This window comes from Garra rufa, chromosome 2, assembly GCF_049309525.1.
Source record: "Garra rufa chromosome 2, GarRuf1.0, whole genome shotgun sequence".
Classification (NCBI taxonomy): domain Eukaryota; kingdom Metazoa; phylum Chordata; class Actinopteri; order Cypriniformes; family Cyprinidae; genus Garra; species Garra rufa.
The window spans coordinates 71,800,078-71,828,018 of record NC_133362.1 but is presented as its reverse complement, the minus strand read 5'-3'; the positions used below and the strand labels follow the sequence as shown (position 1 = coordinate 71,828,018).

Here is a 27,941-nt window from a genome sequence, read left to right as displayed (position 1 = left end):
TGTCAATAAACGAAATGGGCCTGTTTTTCACTGAAAAGCACCTAAATAATATTGTAATAATTGGCTATAACTTGCTTGGGGAATGTTATATATAGACAAAATTTTATTTGGAAGTGTAAAACACCTAAATACAAATTTTTAAAGAAAAAAATCTAAACTTCAGGAGTTTTTGTTTGAGTACACAGTAAAAAAACACCCAATTGTTGGTAGCGTTTTTTCCTAAAATTCTGGAAATTCACTAATTTTTAGAGAAAACAAAAGGAAATTTGTAATTTTAAATTAGCTAGACATAAAGTTCAAGTTCTTATGTTTATAATGATATATGACAATTGATGCTGACTGCTAGAATAGGTCTGAAAAAACAAAAAAATATACAGGTGCCTCAGGTGCCCCAAAAATGTTCTAGGTCTTTAAGGGTTAAGTGAACTGAGCAGTATAGTGTCATACTTATAAGATTTTTTGTTCTATCAGTGAGAGTGTATATATGTATTTAAATCATATAATTTTTCCTTAAAAGATAAAAAAAAAGATTTTAATGCTCTTTAAGCACCTATACAAAATAATTATGTAAAAGTACACTGACAGTACAGTACATATCAACTGATTCTATGGATTATATTATAATTCTTATACACTGACAATGAGCTAAATAGCATTAGAGGTCAAACGATTCCTTATCTTATGAGGACCTCTAGTGTTCATCCCTGGTATTAGAGCTTTAATCTGACAAATTTATATGACACTTTTAATGTTTTTGGGGCCTCTGAGCATGATAACATTTTGAAACTATACGTATTTCCTAAGAATTTCTTGTTCTTTATATGTAAAAAGTTTTGATGAGTTAGAATAATGCAATTTAAAGATATATGAAAATAACTCTTCATCTTTTTTATTGTTACTTTCATAAATCACCACATCAACGCCGTTCAAGATATCCCAAAGCCGTTCACAATATAGGGAACATTTTCCCTATATTCTGATTATGATGATAAGATCATGTAATTCATGATGATAACAAAATGTTATTATTGCTTGCTTTACGTCCACCACTTCTGCTTAAATGTCATCGTTACCTATCTGTACAATTTGTGTGTGGATATTGCTTTGCAGGTGACTCCTGTTATAAGACATCACTTTTAAGCGCTACATAACTAAGAAAGAATCAATTAGGAAAACGGTGCCCAGTTGGCACATGCATTCACAGTAACCCTCAGCCAGTTTGGATTTAAAGTTTACTGAATTGAAAGGGTTAAACTTTAAAATCAACACACAGACACATACACACAATATATAAAATTGCCAACCAGTTTCATTTGTTAACATTAACTATATTAGTTAACATGAACAATAATTAAATAGTATTTATTAATGTTAATTAATATTAAGCTAAAAAAAAGTATTCATATATTGTTTAATGGTAAAATAGTATATTTTAACATTAGTTTATGTACTGTGAATTAACATGAACATGAACACAGTTCATGTGGGTGTACAGCAATACACAAAGTGCTCTATAAACGCTTCTTTCTTTCAAAATATCTTTAAAAATCAAGTTTAGTATTGTAATGGGGCGATATATATATATATATATATATATATATAACTCATCTTAAAATGGTATAATTTTCAGATGTTTTGAACAGATAACAGCAAAGTTTGTTTTGTTGTCAAAGTTTGTCTTGAAATTTTTAATTATTATAATTTTATATTCAATAAATAACACTATAAAAATTTTGTCTACAATGAAGATAAATCACTCATGCTTAAAAGTTGTATTTTTCTTAATCTTTTGCTATGTGACTGAATAGGACAAGTTCATGGTACAGATCAGTAAAAAATAAATAAAAACATCAACTGCAAAATACAAACAATGAAAGACTTTTAGTGACCCTTTATATTTTCTCAAAATATCAGACTCTCAAAGATCAGACATATTTATGTTATTAAACAACATATATGTGCATTCCATCCTCAAAGATGGTCTGCAGCATGGGTCACAGCTCTCTCTCCTTCTCTCCCCTCCCCCCTGCTCTGAGCTTCTCTCAGCCTGACTGAACGCACACACATACATAGAGACATTCAGCCTGCTGAGTGACAGCAGGTTTCTGATTTTTTTTTAAATTTTCATTAATTCATTGAAGCCTGTATAACATTTATATTAACAGCACTTGCTCAGAATGATTAGATCTCTGTGTGAAAAAAGTTGTAAAGAGTTTGGATACTGCACTTTAAAGATATAAAAAAAATTACGGTTATGTTTTTTACTACATCTTTAAAAAATCACCACGTCAACACTTTTCAAGATATCCAAAATCCGCTCGCAATTTAATATCTTCAGAATCTTCTCTTCATGTTAAAAAAGTTTGGTGTGAATAGCTGGTTGTTCTTAGAAGGAGTGTGAATTTGTTTACAGCCTGATTTTTAAAAAAAAAAACACATTCAAATGGAAATAGCCGGCTTCCTGTTGGTCTTAGCCAATGAGTTTAATTTAGAAAGTTGTCCAGATTGATGAGAACAATATATGTACAGAGTTTGGTGACTGTAGAAAAAACTAAGCCCCCAACTTTTGTCAAAAGATGGCGCTATAGAGTGCCTGCTCCACGCCCATTTATGACCTTTTGCCAGTGTCTAACTATCATTAATATGGATGTGTGTGTTGAGTTTCATGAAATTCTTAGCATGTTATCTGCCTCGAAAAGACAGGAATCTAATTTTAAAGTTTGAGACGTTGCCATGGCAACAGCATTTGATTTATCAACGACCCCTTTACATATTCTTATCGGCCGTGTTTTGACATGATTTTGATGAAGTTTAAAGAAAATCAAGTAAAATTAAGAGGCTGATTTCAAAGCATTTTGAAAATGACACGCTTCCTGCTGCCAGTTGGTGGCGCTATAACTTTGACTCATAATAGTCAAATTTATGGAATCGGCATCATACAACGAACAATCTGGTGAAGTTTCATCAGAATCAGGCAATGTGTGCAACAGTTATTAGACACTTCCTGTTTCTCATTTCTCACCATAACTTTGTCGCCTTGCCACGGCCAAACCGTTCGAGATATCAAAAATCCCCTCGCAATTTAGCGTCCCCAATGTCTTGAGATCATGCTGACCGAGTTTGGTGACAATCGTATGGAAACCCTGGGAGGAGTACGTTAAATTCCAGAGCATGCGCTTTTTACACAGCCCTAAATATCTCACTTCCTGTTGCGTTGAGAAAATGACATAGAGTACAAAAGTTGTTCAGCTCAATGAGTTCTATATGTGTACCGAGTTTCATATGTGTACGTTCAAGTATGTGTGCCATATGGCCCTCAAAATTCCAGGGGGCGCTGTAGAGTCCCCTTGCCACGCCCCGGTACCAGCCTCTGTGACGTCCTGATGGCCGCAGATTCCGACATGTGTGCAAATTTTCAAGAGTTTTTGAGTATGTTAAGACCCCTTTAAGTGCCCGGAAGGTTAACAAAAAAAAATAAAAAATTAAAGCTGCAAGCAGCGATGACCGGGCCCTCGCCGTCTGTGCAGTCGCCATCCCGATAGCATCAGGAAAACGGTGCCCAGTTGGCAAATGCATTCACAGTAACCCTCTGCCAGTTTGGATTTAAAGTTTACAGAATTGAAAGGGTTAATTAAAATCAACACACAGACACATACACACAATATTTAAAATTTTGCCATCCAGTTTAATTTGTTAACATTAACTATATTAGTTGACATGAACAATAATTAAATAGCATTTATTAATGTTAATTAATATTAAGCTAAAAAAAGTATTCATATATTATTAAAAGGTACATTAGTACATTTATTTATATTTGTTAAAAATATTTGTGGGTTCATGTATTAATAATGCATTATAAGGGTATTCTTAAGGCATTATAATGAATGCATAATAAATTATAAAAAACCTTAGGTAACACTTTCTATGAAGCCCCTATTTATAATACATTATGAGGGTATTTCTAATGCATTATAATAAACCTCATAATATGTTATATCATTTCATGAATACCCATCACAACAATTATAAAACATTATAACACTTGAGTATTTGAGGTTATAACTTTTAAAATTATGATTATTTATAACACACAATGGACGCATATTTAATCTACCTAATTTATGATGGACTATATCATATTACATTTATTTTTTACATTATCTTTTATTTTGATGGTCCCCTTAGTCTATTAACTATAAGCTTACACTTTCCAACTACATGCCAACTAACACTCCTTAGAGGATTAGTAGACTTAGGTTATGGTTAGGCTAGGTAGAAGGTTCATGTACTTGTTAGGGCCCGAGCCCAAAAGGGCGAAGGCCCTATTGTTCTTCTAAGGGTTCTTATTAGGGCCCGAGCCCAAAAGGGCGAAGGCCCTATTGTTTTTCTAAGGATTATTATTATTATTATTTTTTTTTCAATGTTTTGGGTGATTTTGGGGCCCTTAACATACACGAAAACTCTTGAAAATTTGCACACACATTGGAACCTGCGGCCATCAGGGCCGGACAGACTTTGACATGGGGGGGTCACCTGGGGGGGGCGTGGCACAGCGTTAAAAATTGCGACTTTTGAGGGACTCTGGAGCGCACACCAATTGATCTACAGTCACCAAAATTCATACACATATAGACCTCATCGGGCCGACCAACTTCCGTGCTCACAGTCCGTGCTTCACCAAACAGGAAGTCAGCTATTCAGGGATGTCTAAAAAGCGCATGCAATGGAATTTGAAATACTCCTCCTAGACCTTCCAACCGATGGCCACCAAACTCGGTCAGCATGATCTCAAGACATTGGGGACGCAAAATTGCCAGGGGATTTTTGATATCTCGAACGGTTTGGCCGTGGCGGGGCGACAAAGTTATGGCGAGAAATGAGAAACAGGAAGTGTCTAATTACTTTAACACACTTTGTCTGATTTTGACCAAACATCAGCAGTTTGTTCATCTTATGATGCCGATCACAGAGATGTGACTATTAGGAGTCAAAGTTATAGCGCCACCAACTGGCAACACAAAGCGCAACGTTTTCTAAATGCTTTTAAATCAACCTCTTAATTTTACTCAATTTGCTTCAAACTTCATCTCAATAATGTTGAAACACGGCCAATGAGAATCTGTGAATTGCCTTATCGATAACTTTTATCATGTTGCCATGGCAACGTGTCAAACTTTAACTTTAGCTTTTTGTGTTTTGAAGCCACTTAAAATACTCAGAATTTCATGAAACTTCACACACACATCTGTATTAATGATATTTAGACACTGATAAAAGCCCATAAATGGGCGTGGAGCAGGCGCTCCATAGCGCCACCTTTTGACAAAAGTTGGGGGTTTAGTTTGTCCTACAGTCACCAAACTCGGTACATATATTGATCTCATCAAGCCAGAAACATTTCTAATTTACACCCATTAGCTACGATCAACAGGAAGTCGGCTATTTTGATTTGAATGTGGATATTTGGAAAAATCAGGCTGTGGAATTTTATATACTTCTCTCAGGAAAACCAAACAATTCACACCAAACTTTTTTGACATGTTGCCAACATTCTGAAGATTCTAAATTGCGAGCAGATTTAGGATATCTTGAACGGTGTTGATGTGGTGATTGATTGAAATCGGAGTAAAACAAGATAGCCGTAATTTTATTATATCTTTAAAGTGCAGCATCCAAAGTCTTTGAAACTTTTTTCATACAGACTACTAGTCATTCTGATCAGACACCGTTCATTTCATAATTATACAAAGATCTATGAATTAATGAAAATTAAAAAAACAAATCTGATCCCTCTCTGCTCTGCACTTATGTGTGTGCGTGGTAAGTGGGTGTGTGTTTGTTGAGTGTTAGGGTGAGAGTGGGGAGGGGGGATGGGTGGAAAGAGAGAGTCAGAGTGGAGGAGATAGAAGGGAATATTTAAACTCTTGGTTGTTTATTCATTAGGATGTGAATTAGGGCTGGGTATTGTGACCAATTTGGCAATTCGATTCGATTGTTATTTTTATGGTTTCGATTCGATTATATTCGATTCGATATCGATTAGCTATCAATATTTCATTTAAAATGTTAGTTTTGCAGACATGGGATCACTATTTTGATATAAATCCTGGTAACTTAAAACTCCCCTACTTAAGTTTATTACTGAAATACACATCTACATTAATAATAGGGTGCACACAGTTGTTTATTTTAAACAACTTTTATTTTAAATGAATACTGTAACAAGAAGTCATAAATATGTGCATCCAATGTACACCATGTAAACAAACTGCAAAAAGCACATTACTGTAAAAAAATAAAAAGACTAAATGTGCAACAGTGAAATCTATTAAGAACTTCAAACATGTTTAAGAAATATTTTTTTTTTCTAAATTCAAATCAGGCCCATCATAAAGCCCTTGTCTGCATATACAAAACATTCTAACTGTCCATAAAACTAACAGATCTTAACTAAAGCCTAATATTTTTTGATCACCAGATTTTTTCTTGCAAAAAATTTACACCCATTAGCTACAACCAACAGGAAGTCAGCTATTTTGATTTGAATGTGGATTTTTGGAAAAATATAGCTGAATAAATTCATATCACTCATAGCAGAATCAGACAGTGCACACCAAACTTTGTCAACATGATGCCAAGATACTGAAGATGTTAAAATGTGAACGGCTTTGGGATATCTTGAACGGTGTTGATGTGGTGATTTATGAAAGTAACAGTAAAAAAGATGGAGAGTTATTTCCATATATCTTTAAATTGCATTATTCTAACTCATCAAAACTTTTTACATATAAAGAACAAGAAATTCTTAGGAAATATGTGTAGTTTCAAAATGTTATCGTGCTCAGAGGCCCCAAAAACATTAAAAGTGTCATATAAATTGTCAGATTAAAGCTCTAGTACCAGGGATGAACACTAGAGGTCCTCATAAGATAAGGAATCGTTTGAACAATAATGCTATTTAGCTCATTCTCAGTGTATAAGAATGAAAATAATCCATAGAATCAGTTGATATATAATGTACTGTCAGTGTACTTTTACATAATTATTTTGTATAGGTGCTTAAAGAGCATTAAAATCTTTTTTTAATCTTTTAAGGAAAAATTATATGATTTATATACATATATACAATCTCACTGATAGAATAAAAAATCTTATAAGTATGACACTATACTGCTCAGTTCACTTAATTAGAATGAGAAACAAATACATAAACTAAGTTAATATGTATTTATTTTTAATATATTTGTTTATAATTATTTCACAGATGCTTATAGATCATTAAAATAATATTTAAAAATGGTTGTAGATCATAAAACATGGTAACTATTTAAAATAGGGTCTCTTTTGTTAACAATGGCTAATGAACTAACACACGAACGAACAACGAACAATATGTTTGTACTCGATTTTCTTCAAACTTCATCAGAATGATGTAAAAACACGGCCGATGAGAGTCTGTAAAGGCGTCTCTGATGCATCAAAAGCTGTTGCCATGGCAAATAAATAAAAATACAAAATACATTCAAATATTTGTTTCCTGTGTTTTTGAGGCAGATAGCGTGCCTATGATTTCATTTTCCATTTTCAATTTTCAATTTTCAATTATTTATTATATATTTAAAGTGCAGCATCCTAACTCTTTGAAACTTTTTTCATACAAATAACTATTCATTCTGATCAAACACAGTTCATTTCATAATTATACAAAACTCCACGAATGAAAGAAAATTAAAAAACATATCTGATCTCACTCTGCTCTGCACTCTATGTGTGTGGTAAGTGGCTGAGTGTAAGGAGGGGTGATGGGTGGTAAGAGAAAGAGTCAGACAGGAGGAGAGACAGTTAGGGTTAGTCCAAAGGGTTACTGTGAATGCATGTGCCAACTGGGCACCGTTTTCCTGATGCTATCGGGATGGCGACTGCCAGACGGCGAGGGCCCGGTCAACGCTGCTTGCAGCTTTAATTTTTTTTTTATTATTTTTATTTTTTTTAAACCTTCTGGGCACTTTTGGGGGCCTTAACATACTCAAAAACTCTTGAAAATTTGCACACACGTCGGAATCTGCGGCCATCAGGACGCCACAGAGGCTGGGACCCGGGCGTTGTTCAGGGCCTCTACAGCGCCCCCTGGAACACAGTTTGAAAACTTGATGTACTGCGCACACATACTTGCACGTATTGATATGAAACTCGGTACACATATAGATCTCACTGAGCCAAACAACTTTTGTACTCTATGTCATGGGCTGAACGCAACAGGAAGTGAGATATTTAGGGCTGTTTAAAAAGCGCATGCTCTGGAATTTAACGTACTCCTCCCAGGGTTTCCATAGGATTGTCACCAAACTCGGTCAGCATGATCTCAAGACATTGGGGACGCTAAATTGCGAGGGGATTTTTGATATCTCGAACGGTTTGGCCGTGGCAAGGCGACAAAGTTATGGCGAGAAATGAGAAACAGGAAGTGTCTAATTACTGTTGCACACATTGCTTGATTCTTATGAAACTTCACCAGTTTGTTCGTTGTATGATGCCGATTCCATAAATGTGACTATTATGAGTCAAAGTTATAGCGCCACCAACTGGCAGCAGGAAGCGTGTCATTTTCAAAATCCTTTGAAATCAGCCTCTTAATTTTACTTGATTTTCTTCAAACTTCATCAAAATAATGTCAAAACATGGCCGATGATAAATCAAATGCTGTTGCCATGGCAACGTGTCAAACTTTAAAATTTGATTCCTGTCTTTTCGAGGCAGATAACATGCTTAGAATTTCATGAAACTCAACACACACGTCAATATTAATGATAGTTAGACACTGGCAAAAGGTCATAAATGGGCGTGGAGCAGGCACTCTATAGCGCCATCTTTTGACAAAAGTTGGGGGGTTAGTTTTTCCTACAGTCACCAAACTCTGTACATATATTGTTCTCATCAATCTGGACAACTTTCTAAATCAAACTCATTAGCTAAGACCAACAGGAAGCCGGCTATTTTGATTTGAATATGGATTTTTGGAAAAATCAGGCTGTAAACAAATTCACACTCCTTCTAAGAAAAATAAGGTATTCACACCAAACTTTTTTAACATGAAGAGAAGATTCTGAAGATGTTAAATTGCGAGCGAATTTGGGATATCTTGAACGGTGTTGACGTGGTGATTTTTTAAAGATGTAGTAAAAAACATAACCGTAATTTTTTTATATCTTTAAAGTGCAGCATCCAAACTCTTTACAACTTTTTTCACACAGAGATCTTATCATTCTGAGCAAGTGGTGTAAATATCAATTTTATACAAGCTTCTATGAATTAAAGAAAATTAAAAAAAGAAATTAGAAACCTGCTGTCACTCTGCCTGTGCCTGTCTGTGTTCAGTCACCATTGAGTCACTGAAGAGTGACTGAAGGGGGGAGGGGTGTAAGGGAGAGAGACCAGTGGAACATGCTGTTTTGCTTAAGACCATCTTTGAGGAAGATGCACATTGCTGTAGCGTAATCGACATAAATATGTCTGATATTTTGAGAAAATATAAAGGGTCATTAAATCTTTCATTGTTTGTATTTTGCAGTTGTTGTTTTTTATTTATTTTTACTGAACTGTACCATGAACTTGTCACATAGCAAAAGATTAAGAAAAATACAACTTTTAAGCATGAGTGAATAATCTTCATTGTAGACAATATTTTCATAGTGTTATTTATTGAATATAAAATTATAATAATTAAAAATTTCAAGACAAACTTTGACAACAAAACAAACTTTGCTGTTATCTGTTCAAAACATCCGAAAACCATCATTTTAAGATCAGTTATATATATATCGCCCCATTAAAACACTCAACTTGATTTTTAAAGATATTTTGAAAGAATTAAGCGTTTATATAGCACTTTGTGTATTGCTGTACACCCACATGAACTGTGTTCATGTTCATGTTAATTCACAGTACATAAACTAATTTACCTTTAAACAATATATGAATACTTTTTTTTAGCTTAATATTAATTAACATTAATAAATGCTATTTAATTATTGTTCATGTTAACTAATATAGTTAATGTTAACAAATGAAACTGGATGGCAACATTTTATATATTGTGTGTATGTGTCTCTGTGTTGATTTTAAAGTGTAACCCTTTCAATTCAGTAAACTTAAAATCCAAACTAGCAGAGGGTTACTGTGAATGCATTTGCCAACTGTGCACCGTTTTCCTTATTGATTCTTAGTTATGTAGCGCTTAAGAGTGATGTCTTATAACAGGAGTCACCAGCAAAGCAATATCCACATACAAATTGTACAGATAGGTAACGATTTAAGCAGAAGTGGTGAATGTAATGCAAGCAATAATAACATTTTGTTATCATCATGAATTACATGTTCTTATCATCATCATCAGAATATAGGGAAAATGTTCACATTTGGTTCACAGTTGGCATTATCTGAAGTCCTTGCAGGGGATTAGGTTTATAGCAAACTCCTCCTAGACATTTAATGAAATCAACATTATATTTGGTCAGTCTGATCTAGAGGCCTTAGAGATGTTAAATTGTGAAGATCTTGAGTTTCAGTAAAGGGCGTGTCCGTGGCGGCCTGACAAAGTTTGATGTTTTGCCATGGACATAGGTGTAATAACTCAGCCATAAAATGTCTGATCTGCCTCAAACTTCAGAGGTTTGGTAAGAGTCCTGGCCTGAAGACACCTAAAGGCCAATATTCAGATATTATCATAGCGCCACCTGTTGACACCAGGATATATCATATCTTTCACTAAGTCAAACATACCAAGGTCAATCTGCACCAAACTTCATATGTTTCATAATAGTGCTGGCCTGAACACATCTACATGCCATTTATAGGCATAGCGCCACCAGCTGCCAATGGGAAGTTTGGCACATTTAAATGACTTATGACATATTTCTCATATATTTACTGTATTAAAAGCATACAGCCCACCGTTTGCTGTTTTCCTAAAGCCACCGGTCGGCGGTGAGCCCGGGTGCGAGGGCCCGTTCATCGCTGCTTGCAGCTTTAATAAAGTTACTTATAATATAATAGTTTGTCTTTGGGGAAACATCAAAATACAGTGTTAGCATATATTTAGTATACTACTAATAATAATTACTGCTAGCTGACATGCAGTTGCAGAGTTACTTATCAAAAGCTGTCTAAAGGATACCATCAAAATAAACTGATAATACTAATGTGTCATATTACACATTTATCTCATCTAATACCTGATCCTATGGCTCTTTGAGAAATATTATTATAATTACTTATAAGTGGTCTTTGTATGCTTTAAGTAAAGTGACATGAGAAACATGGCAAGATATGAGACTTATAATACGTTATAACTATGGAGGAGGTAATCATATTTTTAAAAGCTTTAACCACAAAAAATTACAAATTATAATACATTAAAACTGTTTTTATGAATACTCATGAGATGATATAACATATTATAAGGTTTTTTATAATGCATTATAAATTAATTATAATGCCTTAAGAATACCCTTATAATGTATTATAAATATGGGCTTCATAGAAAGTGTTACCAAACCTTATATGTTGTACCATCTCATGAGCATTCATAAGAACAGTTTTAATGTATTAGAATTTTTACTTTTTTATTATAGCTTTTATGAGTATGATTACCTCCTCATAGTTATAATGTATACGTCTCATATTTTGCCATCTTACTGAATTCACTTTACTTAAAGCATACAAAGATCACTTATAAGTAATAATAATAATAATTCTCAAATAGCCATAAGATCAGGTATCAGATCAGATGAATGTATAATATGATCAGTTTAATTATTTTGATGGTACCCGTTAGACAGCTTTTTATAAGTAACTCTGCAACTGCATGTCAGCTAGCAGTAATTATTATTTGTTGTGGTAAATATATGCTAACACTGTATTTTGACAGTTCCCCAAAAGACAAACTGATTATAAGTAACTTTGCAAGAACATGAACCTTCTACTTAGCCTAACATTAAACTAAGTCTACACTGTAAGGAGTGTTAGTTGGTGAGAGTTAGTTGTTAATAGTCAATAGAATAGGATATAATGTAAAAAATAAATCTAATATGATATAGTCCATTACAAATGAAGTAGGTTTAAAATGGTGTCTACTGTGTGTTATAAATAATCATAATCTTAAAAGTTATAACCTTTAATATTTAAGCATTATAATGTATGATAATTGTTGTTATGAATATTCATTGGATGATATAATATATTATACGTTTTTTTTATAATGCATTATGCGTTCATTATAATGCCTTAGAAATACCCTTATAATAGGGGCTTCATATAAAGTGTTACAAAATCAGTGAGAGACAAACAAAACATTTCATAATTTTTCATTAAAAAAATAACTAATTTTTTATGATTTTTTTGTACAGTACATAACAACTCCAAATAAATCTATGCATTCGTTTCTTTGTTGCACATTGAGAATGAACAGAATAGGATTAGAGGTAAAAATATTCCTTATCATACGAGTACCTCTGGTGTTCATCCCTTGTATTACAGTCTTCATTTCTCCCTCTCTCACTTCTGGATACTTTTAATGTTTTTGGGGCCTCTGAGCATGATACAATTTTGATACCAAGCGTATTTTCTAAGAATGATTTGTTCTTCATACATACAAAGTTTTGAAGAGTTGGTATTAGGCACTTTAAAGATATAGAAAAGTTAATGCAACTTTTTTTACTGTGACTTTTAAAAAATCACCACATCAACACCGTTCAAGATATCCAAAATCCGCTCACAATTTAGCATTTTGAGTATATTCTTATCATGTTGACAAAGTTTGGTGTGAACTTCTTGTTTCTGCTTTGTTTAGTATGATTTTATTTACAGCCTGATTTTTCCAGAAATCCACATTCAATTAAAAATAGCCAACTTCCTGTTTATTATAGCTAATGAGTGTTAATTAGAAAGTTGTCCGGCTTGATGAGACCAATATATGTACCGAGTTTGGTGACTGTAGGCAAAACTAAACCCCCAAGTTTTGTCAAAAGGTGGCGCTATAGAGTGCCTCCTCCACGCCCATTTATGGGCTTTTATCAGTGTCTAAATATCATTAATACAGATGTGTGTGTTGAGTTTCATGAAATTCCAAGTATTTTAAGTGGCTCGAAAACACAAAAAACTAAAGTTAAAGTTTGACACGTTGCCATGGCAACATGATAAAAGTTATCGATAATGCCCTTCACAGATTCTCATCGGCCGTGTTTCGACATTATTGGGATGAAGTTTCAAGCAAATTGAGTAAAATTAAGAGGCTGATTTAAAAGCAATTAGAAAACGTTGCGCTTTCTGCTGCCAGTTGGTGGCGCTATAACTTTAACTCATAATAGTCACATCTCTGTGATTGGCATCAGACGATGAACAAACTGCTGAAGTTTGGTCAAAATCAGACAAAGTGTGTTAAAGTTATTAGACACTTCCTGTTTCTCATTTCTCGCCATAACTCTGTCGCCCCGCCACGGCCAAACCGTTCGAAATATCAAAATTCCCCTGGCAATTTTGCGTCCCCAATGTCTTGAGATCATGCTGACCGAGTTTGGTGGCCATCGGTGGATACACCTAGGAGGAGTATATCAAATTCCATTGCATGCACTTTTTAGACATCCCTGAATAGCTGACTTCCTGTTGGGCGAAGCACTGACTTTGAGCATGAAAGTTGTTCGGCCCGATGAGGTCTATATGTGTATGAATTTTGATAAATGTAGGTCAACCGGTGTGTGCTCCAGAGTCCCTCAAAAGTAAAAATTTTTAATGCTGTGCCACGCCCCCCCCAGGTGACCCCCCCCATGTCAAAGTTTGTCCGGCCCTGATGGCCGCAGGTTCCAATGTGTGTGCAAAGTTTCAAGAGTTTTCGTGTATGTTAAGGGCCCCGAAATGACCCAAAACATTGATGAAATAATAATAATAATTAAAGCTGCAAGCAGCGATGACCGGGCCCTCGCCGTCTGTGCAGTCGCCATCCCGATAGCATCAGGAAAACGGTGCCCAGTTGGCACATGCATTCACAGTTACCCTTTGGACTAACCCTAACTGTCTCTCCTCCTCTCTGACTCTTTCTCTTACCACCCATCCCCCCTCCTTACACTCAGCCACTTACCACACAAACACACACATAGAGTGCAGAGCAGAGTGAGATCAGATATGTTTTTTTATTTTCTTTCATTCGTGGAGTTTTGTATAATTATGAAATGAACTGTGTTTGATCAGAATGAATAGTTATTTGTATGAATAAAGTTTCAAAGAGTTAGGATGCTGCACTTTAAATATATAATAAATCACTGAAAATTGAAAATGGAAAATGAAATTCTAAGCACGCTATCTGCCTTAAATATCACAGTAAACAAATATTTGAATGTATTTTTTATTTTTATTTATTTGCCATGGCAACAGCATTTGATGCATCAGGGCTTTTACATTATTCTGATGAAGTTTGAAGAAAATCGAGTACAAATATATTGTTCGTTGTTTGTTCGTGTTTGTTAGTTCATTAACCATTGTTAACAAAAGAGACCCTATTTTAAATAGTACCCATGTTTTATGGTCTACAAGCATTTTTAAATATTATTTTAATAATCTATAAGCATCTGTGAAATAATTATAAACAAATATATTAAAAATAAATACATTAACTTAGTTGATTTTTTTGGCCTTTTTGTATTTGTTTCTCATTCTAATTAAGTGAACTGAGCAGTATAGTGTCATACTTATAAGATTTTTTGTTCTATCAGTGAGAGTGTATATATGTATTTAAATCATATAATTTTTCCTTAAAAGATAAAAAAAAAGATTTTAATGCTCTTTAAGCACCTATACAAAATAATTATGCAAAAGTACACTGACAGTACAGTACATATCAACTGATTCTATGGATTATTGTCATTCTTATACACTGACAATGAGCTAAATAGCATTAGAGGTCAAACTATTCCTTATCTTATGAGGACCTCTAGTGCTCATCCCTGGTATTAGAGCTTTAATCTGACAAATTTATATGACACTTTTAATGTTTTTGGGGCCTCTGAGCATGATAACATTTTGAAACTACACGTATTTCCTAAGAATTTCTTGTTCTTTATATGTAAAAAGTTTTGATGAGTTAGAATAATGCAATTTAAAGATATATGAAAATAACGCTTCATCTTTTTTATTGTTACTTTTATAAATCACCACATCAACACCGTTCAAGATATCCCAAAGCCGTTCACAATATAGGGAACATTTTCCCTATATTCTGATGATGATGATAAGAACATGTAATTCATGATGATAACAAAATGTTATTATTGCTTGCTTTACGTCCACCACTTCTGCTTAAATGTCATCGTTACCTATCTGTTCAATTTGTGTGTGGATATTGCTTTGCAGGTGACTACTGTTATAAGACATCACTTTTAAGCGCTACATAACTAAGAAAGAATCAATTAGGTAAACGGTGCCCAGTTGGCACATGCATTCACAGTAACCCTCAGCCAGTTTGGATTTAAAGTTTACTGAATTGAAAGGGTTAAACTTTAACTTTAACCAGTTTCATTTGTTAACATTAACTATATTAGTTAACATGAACAATAATTAAATAGTATTTATTAATGTTAATTAATATTAAGCTAAAAAAAGTATTCATATATTGTTTAATGGTAAAATAGTATATTTTAACATTAGTTTATGTACTGTGAATTAACATGAACATGAAACACAGTTCATGTGGGTGTACATCAATGCACAAAGTGCTCTATAAACGCTTCTTTCTTTCAAAATATCTTTAAAAATCAAGTTTAGTATTGTAATGGGGCGATATATATATATATATATATATATATAACTCATCTTAAAATGGTATAATTTTCAGATGTTTTGAACAGATAACAGCAAAGTTTGTTTTGTTGTCAAAGTTTGTCTTAAAATTGTTAGTGTTTTTTTATTGAATCTAAAATTTAAATTATGAAAATAAATGTCTATCAATGAAGCTAAATTGCTCATGCTAAAAAGTTGTATTTTTCTTAATCTTTTGCTATGTGACTGAATAGGACAAGTTCATGGTACCGTTCAGTAAAAAAACAAATAAAAAAACAACAACTGCAATATACAAAGAATGAAAGAGTTCGTGACCCTTTATATTTTCTCAAAGATCAGACTCTCAAAGTTCAGACATATTTATGTAGATTAAACTACAACAATGTGCAATGAGCATCTTACTCAAATATGGTCTTAAGCAAAACAACATGTTCCTCTGGTCTCTCTCCCTTTCACCCCTCCCCCGTTCAGTCACTCTTCTAGTGACTGAACACAGACTGTCAGCCCAGTGACAGCAGGTTACTGATTTATTTTTTTAATTTTCTTTAATTCATAGAAGCTTGAATAATTATGATATTACCATCACTTGCTCATAATGATTAGATCTCTGTGTGAAAAAAGTTTTAAAGAGTTTGGATGCTGCACTTTAAAGATATAAAAAATTAGGGTTATGTTTTTTACTACATCTTCAAAAAATCACCAGGTCAACACCGTTCAAGATATCCCAAATCCGCTCGCAATTTAACATCTTCAGAATCTTCTCTTCATGTTAAAAAAGTTTGGTGTGAAAAGCTTGTTGTTCTTAGAAGGAGTGTGAATTTGTTTACAGCCTGATTTTTCAAAAAAATCCACATTCAAATCAAAATAGCCGGCTTCCTGTTGGTCTTAGCTAATGAGTTTAATTTAGAAAGTTGTCCAGATTAATGAGATCAATATATGTACAGAGTTTGGTGACTGTAGGAAAAACTAATCCCCCAACTTTTGTCAAAAGATGGCGCTATAGAGTGCCTGCTCCACGCCCATTTATGACCTTTTGCCAGTGTCTAACTATCATTAATATTGATGTGTGTGTTGAGTTTCATGAAATTCTAAGCATGTTATCTGCCTCGAAAAGACAGGAATCTAATTTTAAAGTTTGACACGTTGCCATGGCAACAGCATTTGATTTATCATCGACCCCTTTACATATTCTTATCGGCCGTGTTTTGACATAATTTTGATGAAGTTTAAAGAAAATCAAGTAAAATTAAGAGGCTGATTTCAAAGCATTTTGAAAATGACACGCTTCCTGCTGCCAGTTGGTGGCGCTATAACTTTGACTCATAATAGTCACATTTATGGAATCGGCATCATACAACGAACAATCTGGTGAAGTTTCATCAGAATCAGGCAATGTGTGCAACAGTTATTAGACACTTCCTGTTTCTCATTTCTCGCCATAACTTTGTCGCCTTACAACGGCCAAACCGTTCGAGATATCAAAAATCCCCTCGCAATTTAGCGTCCCCAATGTCTTGAGATCATGCTGGCCGAGTTTGGTGACAATCCTATGGAAATCCTGGGAGGAGTACGTTAAATTCCAGAGCATGCGCTTTTTAAACAGCCCTAAATATCTCACTTCCTGTTGCGTGGAGCCTATGACATAGAGTACAAAAGTTGTTCAGCTCGATGAGTTCTATATGTGTACCGAGTTTCATATCAATACGTGCAAGTATGTGTGCGCAGTACATCAAGTTTCAAACTGTGTTCCAGGGGGCGCTGTAGAGGCCCTGAACCACGCCCGGGTCCCAGCCTCTGTGGCGTCCGGACGACGGCAGATTCCAATGTGTGTGCAAATTTTCAAGAGTTTTTGAGTATGTTAAGGCCCCCAAAAGTGCCCCAACGGTTGAAAAAAAAAAAAAAAAAAAAAAAATAAGAATCCTTAGAAGAACAATAGGGCCTTCGCCCTTTTGGGCTCGGGCCCTAATAATAATCCTTAGAAAAACAATAGGGCCTTCGCCCTTTTGGGCTCGGGCCCTAAAAATAAGAATCCTTAGAAGAACAATAGGGCCTTCGCCCTTTTGGGCTCGGGCCCTAAATATTGTTCATATTGTTTGATCAATGTTAATGTGATGGTGTTGTTGTTTTTTTCCACATTCGTTTCAAATTATTTGGTGGGTTTTTTGTTAAATGTGAGCCAAATTCAGATGTGGGACAGTCACAAAGTCCTAAGTAAGTCCCAAGTCAAGACAGGCCAGTCCAAGTCGAGTTGCAATTCCTCAACTTTAAGCTTGAAGTCACCTTTTATTATTAAACTAAAGTCACTAGTGCTGTTTGCCCAAATTAGTGTCTCTGTATGAATTACTACAGTACATTTAAATCAGTAATAGTCTATACTGCCCTCCAAAGGCAAAGTGCAGTAACTACGCCAACACTAAAATCTGAGAAAAATGCCTTTATAGGTCAAAAGAGCTCAACGCGCTGCAACTTTAGAAAACACATGCCAACAGAAAAAACGACAACAAATTAAGATAACATCTTCATCAGTTTGACAATACAGGCACTGCAAATCCTCGCAACTCAAACACAAATAAGGAAACGTGCTGCAAACTCAGAAATGCGCTGCAAAAACAGGAACGCATTGCAAATAGCACGGACCACGTTTCCAAATGAAACGCAAAATTTGCTTTCATCTGAAAACAACTCAAGATCTTCGCAATTTAACATCTCTAAGGCCTTTAGATTAAACTGACTGATTTAGGTTTTTATCTGTATAAAACTCTAGGAGGAGTTTGTTGCAGTGTAAAACTGAATATGGGCATGTACAGTAGATGTCTTCAGGTCAGGAGTGTTATCACACGTGAAGTTTGGGACAGATCGCACATTGTATGCCTGAGTTATAGCAACTTCCTGTTTCATGGCGAAATATTGAAATTTGTCAGGCTGCCACGGACACGCCCTCTGACGAAAACTCTAGATCTTCGCAATTTAACGTCACAAAGGGCTTTAGATTAGACTCACCAAATTTGGTGTTGATCTGAATAAATCTCTAGGAGGAGTTCATTCAAATACGAGGCCTGAAAATGGCAAAAATGACACAAAATTTGCTGAGAAAATGAAAAATAACCAACTTCCTGTTAAGTTTCGGATTTTGCTCCAAGAGGCTTTTTTGTAGGTATTGGTGTGTTACATGTGTGTACTGATGTTTGTGAGTAAATAATAATAAATGGAGCAATTCCAATAGGGTCCTTACACCATCGATGCTCGGGCTCTAATTAAAGCTGTTTCGTGATTAAAAGTGTTTGAAGTGCACAAAGAAAAATAAAGTTAGTAAAAAATTTACACGCACTGCAAATAATTTAATTTTCTTTAATATTGAGATTTAAGGAGACTTTTTTTGCAATCTTTTATTGTTTAATTACAAAATAATTATTATTCAAACAAACACACACACTGTGTTTGAGAGTAAAACTAAAACCATTCCTGGGGCCCAGTCTCTGTGGCGTCCTGATGGCTGCAGATTCCAACATGTGTGCAAAGTTTTAAGAGTTTTTGTGTATGTTAAGAGCCCCAAAATTCCCCAAAACATAAAGAAAAAATAATAATCCTTAGAAGAACAATAGGGCCTTCACCCCTTTGGGCTCGGGCCCTAATAATAATAATAATAATAATAATAATAATAATAATATTTTAAGTCCAAGTTTTAAGTTTCATTTGTTAAGAATTTAGAGATTTTAATGTCAAATATTTAATAACTTGCTAATACCTAATATAGATGTTCATTTATCGTGAATTCATCCATTTCTCAAGACATGAAAGTGAGTGGTAAACAGGAAGAATAGAGTGAACTTTATATGTAGGCTTTATATGTAGGCATATTTCACGTGTTTGATGTGAATTTTTTTTTAATTATGTTTGAAATGGTTAGCCAGTTGAATATAATATTAAACATGGTTCTTCTTGGAGTAGCTCGGCATGTGCTGCATCTTTTTCTTGTTTGACAGGTGTCAATACTGCCACCTGGGAAGTTAACCAGGTACTGGCGCTAGAGTATGCTATTTGCGTGTTGTGTTATCATGAGTGTCCTGTTCATTTTAAATATTGTGGTTACCGGTATCTTCTACCTGCATGCCAAATTTTATAGCTGTCCCACAAGCAGTTCTATGGGCTCCCATACACCATAGTAGAAGAAAAAGAAGTAGAATTCAGTTAATCATTTGCCAATGACTTCTGCCCTTTTCTCTTCTTAATTTAAGGTTATATATTTTTTTTATTTCAGAGCAAATCCTTATACAAAATCAGTTGCAGGTGCAGAGCTGTATAACAGCCCAGAAGTTTATGAGAACAAATATACTTCCAAAAGGTATGCATTTTGAAAGTGGAAATATTGAAATTTCTTGAATAGTACTGCTTTAGCTGTCTAAACAATGCACTTTAATTGATCCTTTATTTACATTTATGTATTTGTTGTATGTATGTTTGTTTATTTTTGTAGTGATATTTGTTCACTGGGATGGGTGCTCCATGATCTTTGCATGCTGGATGTTTGGGTGAGTTTTTTTTTTCCTTCTCAAAGTGCATTCTAGTAATAATAATAATTTGACTTATTAAAAGGTAGATTTGTGCGTAGCAAAACCCTTTCAATGTCTGTTTTACTTTAACACAGATCCAGTGTAAGGTTGCATGATGCATCAAAATAAAATTTTAATTGCAATAAAATTTGTATTTGTAAATGCCACAAGAAGGCTGTGATTTAGTAATGTATGTGGATGGTCGCCGTGATTTTGTCAAGTAAGACGTGTTCCTGGATCAACATTACAGTCCAAAAATATAGACCTAACCCAATCCCTACCCCTTAACCTAACCCTACCCATAATTTATTACTAAAATCAGAGAGAAATGATAGCTGATTAACAAAGGTGTAGAAGCACCTAACTCTGATTGTAAGCTAAAACTGACATTTCCTTTAAAGTGATCCCTCTAAATTCTTGGTTAAAGATTGGTTGATTGGAATGTTATGTTGTACTTGGTTAAATCATGTTCACCGTATGTGGACACAGAACGTCTCGGTTACGTTTGTAACCCTCGTTCCCTGAAGGAGGGAACGGAGACGTCACGTCGGTGACCGACAAATTGGGATATCGCTTAGAGATACCAATCCTCTTCGAGTGTAACTAAACGAGCCAATGCACATTGGCATGCATGATTGCATCCAGCTGTCGCTGATCACAGCGTGAGCATAAATACACAGCAGGTGCAATGCATAGACAGGATTTCGCTGAGGAGCCGAGCTTGGGTCCGGCCGCACAGCGGTGGTACAGCAGCTGAGGCGACGGGACGTGACGTCTCCATTCCCTCCTTCAGGGAACGAGGGTTACATACGTAACCGAGACGTTCCCTCTCAGTCGGTCTCTTCGACGTCACGTCGGAGACCGACGAATTGGGATCCCTAGCAAAGCGCCGCAGCTGCTGCCCCCTCCAGTGTCCTGAGCAAGCTACCTGGCCTCAAATTTTTGCTAAGGCCAAGGGCAGATCAGGAGAGACCAGTCACTGTATAACATAGCACTACCCACTTCAGTGAGGCTGGAGCACTGGGAATGCGCGGAGCTCCCGCCCATCCTGCAGGAGGTCCGGAGCAATACTCATATGGCTCATACTAGGACATATGGAAGATTGGGGGTGATTGAACCCCTGTAATGAAGGTAGATGGTCTACCGGGGAAACACGGCCTCAATGGGTACCGTGAAAAAAATTTATGGGATTGTTAAATCTCTCATAATTTCCCAAGCCCTCTATCAGTTCTGAAGGATTCATCGAGAGAGGGCCTGGCGCCTAGACGTTCCGCTACGTCAGGAGCCGGGGAAGGAGGAACTCGACAGGGTCAACTGTATGGACACTCTGGAGAAGGTAGCAAGCCGACCTGAACCAGTGCCACTCTGTGTTTCTACCCGTTTGAGGTGAGAACACAGGAGGAGACTGGTTCTACACGAAGGCTATAAAATCTAGCGAACGTGTTGGGGGTCACCCAGCCCGCAGCTCTACAAATGTCAGATAGCGAGGTGCCACGAGCCAGCGCCCAGGAGGATGCAACACTTCTAGTCGAGTGAGCTCGCAACCTGAGCGGGCAGGGCACGCTCTGGGCTTGGTAAGCCAGGGCGATGGCATCCACTATCCAGTGTGCCATCCTCTGCTTGGAGACGGCATTCCCCTTCTGCCGTCCACCGTGACAAAAGAAGAGCTGGTCTGAGGTCCTGAAGCTCTGCGTCCGGTCAACATAGCATTTTAGTGCTCGGACAGGACAAAGCAAAGCTAGGGCTGGGTCTGCCTCCTCCGGGGGCAGCGCTTGCAGGCTTACCACCTGGTCCCTGAAGGGAGTAGTGGGAACCTTGGGCACATAGCCAGGCCGGGGCCTCAGGGTTACCTGGGAATCTGCTGGCCCGAACTGAAGGCACGAATCTTCGACCGAGAATGCCTGCAGGTCCCCTAACCTCTTGATGGAGGCCAATGCAAGCAGGAGCAGAATCTTTATAGAGAGATACTTCAGCTCGACTGACTGCAAAGGCTCAAAGGGGACCCGCTGTAGTGCCGTGAGCACCAGAGACAGGTCCCAAGAGGGTACCGAGAGGAGCCTAGGAGGATTTAACCTCCTCGCTCCCCTGAGAAACCTGATGACCAGGTCGTGCTTACCCACCGACCTTCCTTCAACGGGGTTGTGGTTTGCAGAGATGGCGGCTACATAGACCTTGAGGGTGGAGGGAGACAGCCTACGCTCCAACCCTTGCTGCAAAATGATCGGGCATCTTCGGGGGTCCTCATTTCTAGAGAAAGCCCACTCGACGAACAGGTTCCACTTCAAGGCGTAAGCATGTCTCGTGGATGCAGCTTTTGCCGAAGTGATGGTGTCTACCACTCCTTGGGGTAGATCACTCAGAACCTCCGCGTCTCGTCCAGGGACCAGACATGTAGTTTCCAGAGGTCTGGACGCGGGTGCCACAGGGTGCCCCGTCTCTGAGTCAGTAGATCGTTCTTCAGAGGAACCCGCCAGGGAGGGGCTGTCGCGAGGAGCATTAGTTCTGGGAACCAGGTCCGAGTGGGCCAGTAAGGAGCCACTAGTAGGACCTGCTCCTCGTCCTCCCTGACTTTGCACAGTGTCTGTGCGAGAAGGCTCACTGGGGGAAACGCATATATATATACATACACTCAAGAGTGTGCTAGTATCAGTTGAGGATACGAACGCCCTGTTCCTTGAGGGGAACAAGGGCCGCCTCCGCGACTTTCGTGAAGACGCGGGGCGAGAGGGACAGCCCGAAAGGGCAGGACTTTGTACTGGTATGCTCTGCCTTCGAACGCAAACCTCAGGAATGGCCTGTGGCGCGGTAGGATGGAAACATGAAAGTACGCGTCCTTCAGGTCGATCGCTGCAAACCAATCCTGGGGACGGACACATCTGAAAATGTGTTTCTGCGTGAGCATCTTGAAAGGTAGCTTGTGAAGGGCTCGATTCAAGACGCGCAGGTCCAGGATTGGTCGTAACCCACCGCCTTTCTTGGGTACTATGAAGTAGGGGCTGTAAAACCCTGTCCTCATATCGGCTGGAGGGACCGGCTCTATTGCTTCCTTTGCCAGCAAGGTAGCAATCTCTGCACGCAGGACAGGGGCATCTGCTGACTTCACTGTAGTGAAGAGGATGCCCCTGAACCTGGGAGGACGCCGGGCGAACTGAATCGCATAGCCGAGTCTGATGGTTCGGAGGAGCCAGCGAGACGGGCTGGGAAGCTCTAGCCAGGCTCCCAGACAACGTGCAAGTGGGACCAGCGGAACCACCGACGTACCCGCGGGGGAGCAGCGAAGTGGAACGCAGGGACCCCACTCGGGCGTCTCTGTGCCGGTCCGAAGCGGGGTCAGTGTGTCTGTGTGTGGTGTGTGCGAGACATTTACCTGAGTTCTGGCAGCTGGTGCGTGAGTAGTCCGTTCTATAGCACTCTCCAACCGCCCAGCGCCGTTTTCTGGCGAGAGGGGAGAGGGGGTGAGGCCCAGGGTTGACCTGTGCAACACCCCCTGTCCCCTCTGGGGACCCAGAGATAGTGGAAATTGCTCTTTTATTGAAAATTTGGGTGTCACCGGCCGTGAGGCCGACGACGGGTTTCTTAAAAGAAACAAAGGGTAAAAAGGATTCTCCGCCCGGCCCTCCTCCGGGGGAGGGAGTGGTGCGTTCACCATCTCCCGAAGAGCAGCTTCCTCCATCTCTGGGTCGCCCGTCTCAGGGACCCTTGCTCTTGTGTTTCCCACTGGTCTTCGTGGGAGCCTGGACGGGCGGGGCGGGCGCCCTGCGACCGGCTCCACAGCTCCGTTGTGAAGGCTGCTGCGCTTGTGGCTGTGGAGCGGGGGCGGAAGCAGGGGGCCGCCCTCGGCGACAAGCAGACTGAGGTGCCGCTGGTGGCCGGGTGGAGGCAGCAGCAAGGGCACGCCGGGGCAGGATATGACTGATGGCCTCAGTCTGCTTCTGTGCGGCAGAGAACTGCTGGGCAAAGTTCTCCACCGCGTCGCCGAAGAGGCCGGTCTGGGACACGGGGGCATTTAGGAACCTGATCTTATCGGCTTCCCTTATGTCGGCCAGACACAGCCAGAGATTGCGTTCCTGGACCACCATCGTGGACATCGCACGACCCAGAGACCGCACGGTCACCTTCGTCGCTCGTAGCGCGAGGTCCGTCGCGATGCGAAGTTCACGTAGAACTTCTGGATCGTGCCCACCCTCGTACAGGTCCTTCAGTGCCTGGGCCTGATGGACCTGTAACAACGCCATAGCGTGTAAGGAGGAACCAGCAGCTCCACAGGCCGAATAGGCACTGCCGATCAACGCCGACGAATGCCTACAGGCCCCGGAGGGGAGCAACGGGCTGTCCCGCCAGGTGGAAGCGACGCCGGGACACAATTGCATCGCCACCGCACGCTCCACCGGCAGCACAGCCGAATACCCCTGCGCTGGTCCGCCATCAAGGGTGGTGAGGGAGGACGTGCCACTGGAGCGGTTTCTGGCAGTAAAAGGTGCCGTCCACATCCCAGTGAGCTCATCATGCACCTGCGGGAAGAAACGCACTGGGGTGGAACGCTGAGAACCAGCACGAGCCACCCCGAGATACCAATCATCGAGCCGAGAAGGGTCGGGACGTGATGGAGGGTTCCATTCAAGCCCTACCTTCTCGGCAGCCCGGGCAAGCATAGCCGGCGTTTGCCGGGGGGAACGGTAGATCTAGGCAGAGGAACTGGCACCCCGCCCCTTTGCAGGAAGCGGAGTCTGGTCCGCAGCTCCGTGATGGACATGCCGCCGCAATGACGGCATGACTCATCCACGAACGCCGCCTGAGCGTGCTCAATGCCCAGACACGTCAGACAGCGATCGTGACCATCGCCTGGCGCCAGGTAACGACCGCATCCAGAAACGCACCGGTGAAACGGCATTGTGATTCAAACACCTCGTCTTTAAAAATACGTTCACCCGTGATGCTCTTTTAGAAATTGCTCTTTAAGTGCTGAAGCGCACAGGGGAGATGGCCGCCGCGACACAGAAGGCGGGTAGTGCAGTCCTTTACTGTGCGCTTTTCCACCCACAGATGACCACCGCCGCTGAAGCACCGTGCCGCCAACACAAAGAGGAAAAAGAGAGTTTTCTCGTTCGGTTGCTTTCTCCAGAACTGGATCGGCTCCGATGCGAAATGCTGTCTATGCATTGCATCTGCTGTGTATTTATGCTCACGCTGTGATCAGCGACAGCTGGATGCAATCATGCATGCCAATGTGCATTGGCTCGTTTAGTTACACTCGAAGAGGATTGGTATCTCTAAGCGATATCCCAATTCGTCGGTCTCCGACGTGACGTCGAAGAGACCGACTGAGAGGGAACCTGATTTTACCAAGTGCAACATGTTCCTAGTTCAACATCTTTGTGATTAACCAATCAGATTAGGAAAAAAAAACATTTTATAGTTTTTGTAAAGTTTAAGCTTATAATGAGTGTTCGGTGCTTGTACATCAGTGTCATTCATCTATCATATCCTCTGATTTTAGGGATTAATCATGGCAAAGGTTGGGATTAGGTGTAGGAATGTGGTCAAAATGTTTTTAGATTAAAATATTGTTCCAGAGTCAACAAAATATGTTGACCCAGGAACACATCTAACTCCGCAAAATCAGGATATGAGCATTTGGACTGTTTCAGAGTGAAACTGTGACTGTGTTCATTGCTAATGTACAGCTCATGGTTTTGGCATAATCATTTAGTGTGAATCCAGTTGGTCTGAGAGGCAGCACAAGAGACAGTTCACCAACTGGATGTCACTCAGAAGCACAGCACCACTGTATCTCTAATAGAAAAAAATGTGTGCTTTGGAATATTGTTATGTTTATTTTTTATTGTTTAATAGCACACAATATTAACATGAAATACAACGTCAAACATGTTTAGCTGTCCCATCTTCCACAATCCACCACACAATGGAAAATGTGACTTGACTCCCTACTAGGGATGTCATTACACAGCAAATATTTAACAAATAAAATAGTAAAAAAAAAAAACTTCAAACTGTTTCATGATCCTGGATCTTATCTTTAACCAGACTTTCCTTATATTGTTTTCTTTCTGCACAGTCAGATATCCATAAACGTCGCTTTCAACAAGCCTCCCTCAATGTAGGAAAGCCTGTTGAATTCTCAAAAATGTTATCAGCGGATCTAAAGGAATTGATCAAAGAAATGCTCAGCATTGAGCCTACATCCAGACCTTCAGCTGATGACATTCTAGCAAAACCCTTCCTAAGAGAGGCCGTAGACAGAAACAAGAAACTTCCACAAGCACTGGAACGAAGGTTCATGATGTCCTTAAATAGCTTTGATAAGACCTACTATGAGCACTATGGTCAATTTGAGGCCTTAGTTAGCGAGTGGGGAGAAACAACGGATTCACTAGAGAAGATGCATCATAAATACACAGCAGGTGCGCTATCAGGTTCAGTGATTGGAGCAGCTGGAGGAATCACTGCAGTGGTTGGTGCAATTTTGGCACCTTTTACTTTTGGTGCATCTCTGATTGTAACTGGTGTGGGTGTTGGAGTTGGAGTTGCAGGTGGTGTAACAGGTGCTACTTCCAGCATTATCAATTCAGTCAAACAAAAATCACCTCGTGAGAACATTGAAAGAATTCAGCATAAATTTACCGAAGTGACACCAATTGTCGATTCACTGAATACAGTGAGAAAGATACTGAGAGTAATCCAAAAATTCAAGGATTTTGTCAGTGACTCTTTTGACAATGTGCAAATGTCATGCAATGTAGAGAAAAGCAAACTAATGTGTGCCAGAGAATTACTGAATCTAGGTCTGCTGGCAAATGTTGGCAGGATTGCTGCTCAAACTGCCAGAGTAGGACGGGCTGCAGCAGCCGCCACAGCTGCAGTCACAGGAGTGTTGAGTGGAATCCTAGTCATTGTTGACACTGTCTTCATAGTAGAGGACTCCATTGACATTCACAGGATGAGACAGGGAAAAGTAGATGATCCAAACAAGGTCAAGTCAAGTTTACTCAAGTCCATTGCTGAAATGAGGAGAACACATAAAGATCTTTGCATTGTCTTAAAGGAAATTAAAGAAACAAGAGAGGAACTAAATGACTATATAGAAGTGGCCCGGGAAAGAGATTTAAACAGACTTTGGGAGAGTTTAAACCTATAAATATGATACCAGTTAGAGACTCATGCAGCATTCTAGATTTGTCTGTGAGCTTGAGTGAAGAAAAAGGGTCACATGAGGTTAGACATTTGCAATCATTCTATATGGTAAATATCAGCAGTTATATACATTGAAGACTTAAAATATACAAAGATGGTGCACTCTAGTGGAAAAGTCTTACCTACTAAATAATAGTGGCAGTCACTGGTGATGTTATTGCATCACTGTAGCTGAGAGTGCTTTGCCTTAATGGGGACTTTGCTATACATCTTGAATACTGTACTTAAGTATTATTTTGGGGATTTGTACTTTACTCAAGTACAAAGTAAACCGACTATGTGTACTTTTACTTGATTATATTTCTGAAGAAAAAAAAAACAGTACTTTTTACTCCTTACAATTTTATTTTT

The 27,941-nt window shown here is 38.7% G+C and overlaps 1 protein-coding gene across 1 annotated transcript in view; it reads left to right on the top strand.

Annotated features, from left to right (window-relative positions):
• Nucleotides 1-27,691, top strand: part of LOC141325710 (uncharacterized) — a 36,212-nt gene extending 8,521 nt beyond the window's left edge. Inside the window, exons 6-8 of the mRNA XM_073834461.1 lie at nucleotides 20,087-20,170; nucleotides 20,303-20,357; nucleotides 26,455-27,691. Coding sequence (XP_073690562.1) covers nucleotides 20,087-20,170; nucleotides 20,303-20,357; nucleotides 26,455-27,534 — 1,219 coding nt within the window. The 3' untranslated portion in view covers nucleotides 27,535-27,691. The remainder of the gene's footprint in view (nucleotides 1-20,086; nucleotides 20,171-20,302; nucleotides 20,358-26,454) is intronic.
• Nucleotides 27,692-27,941: the final 250 nt, after the last annotated feature.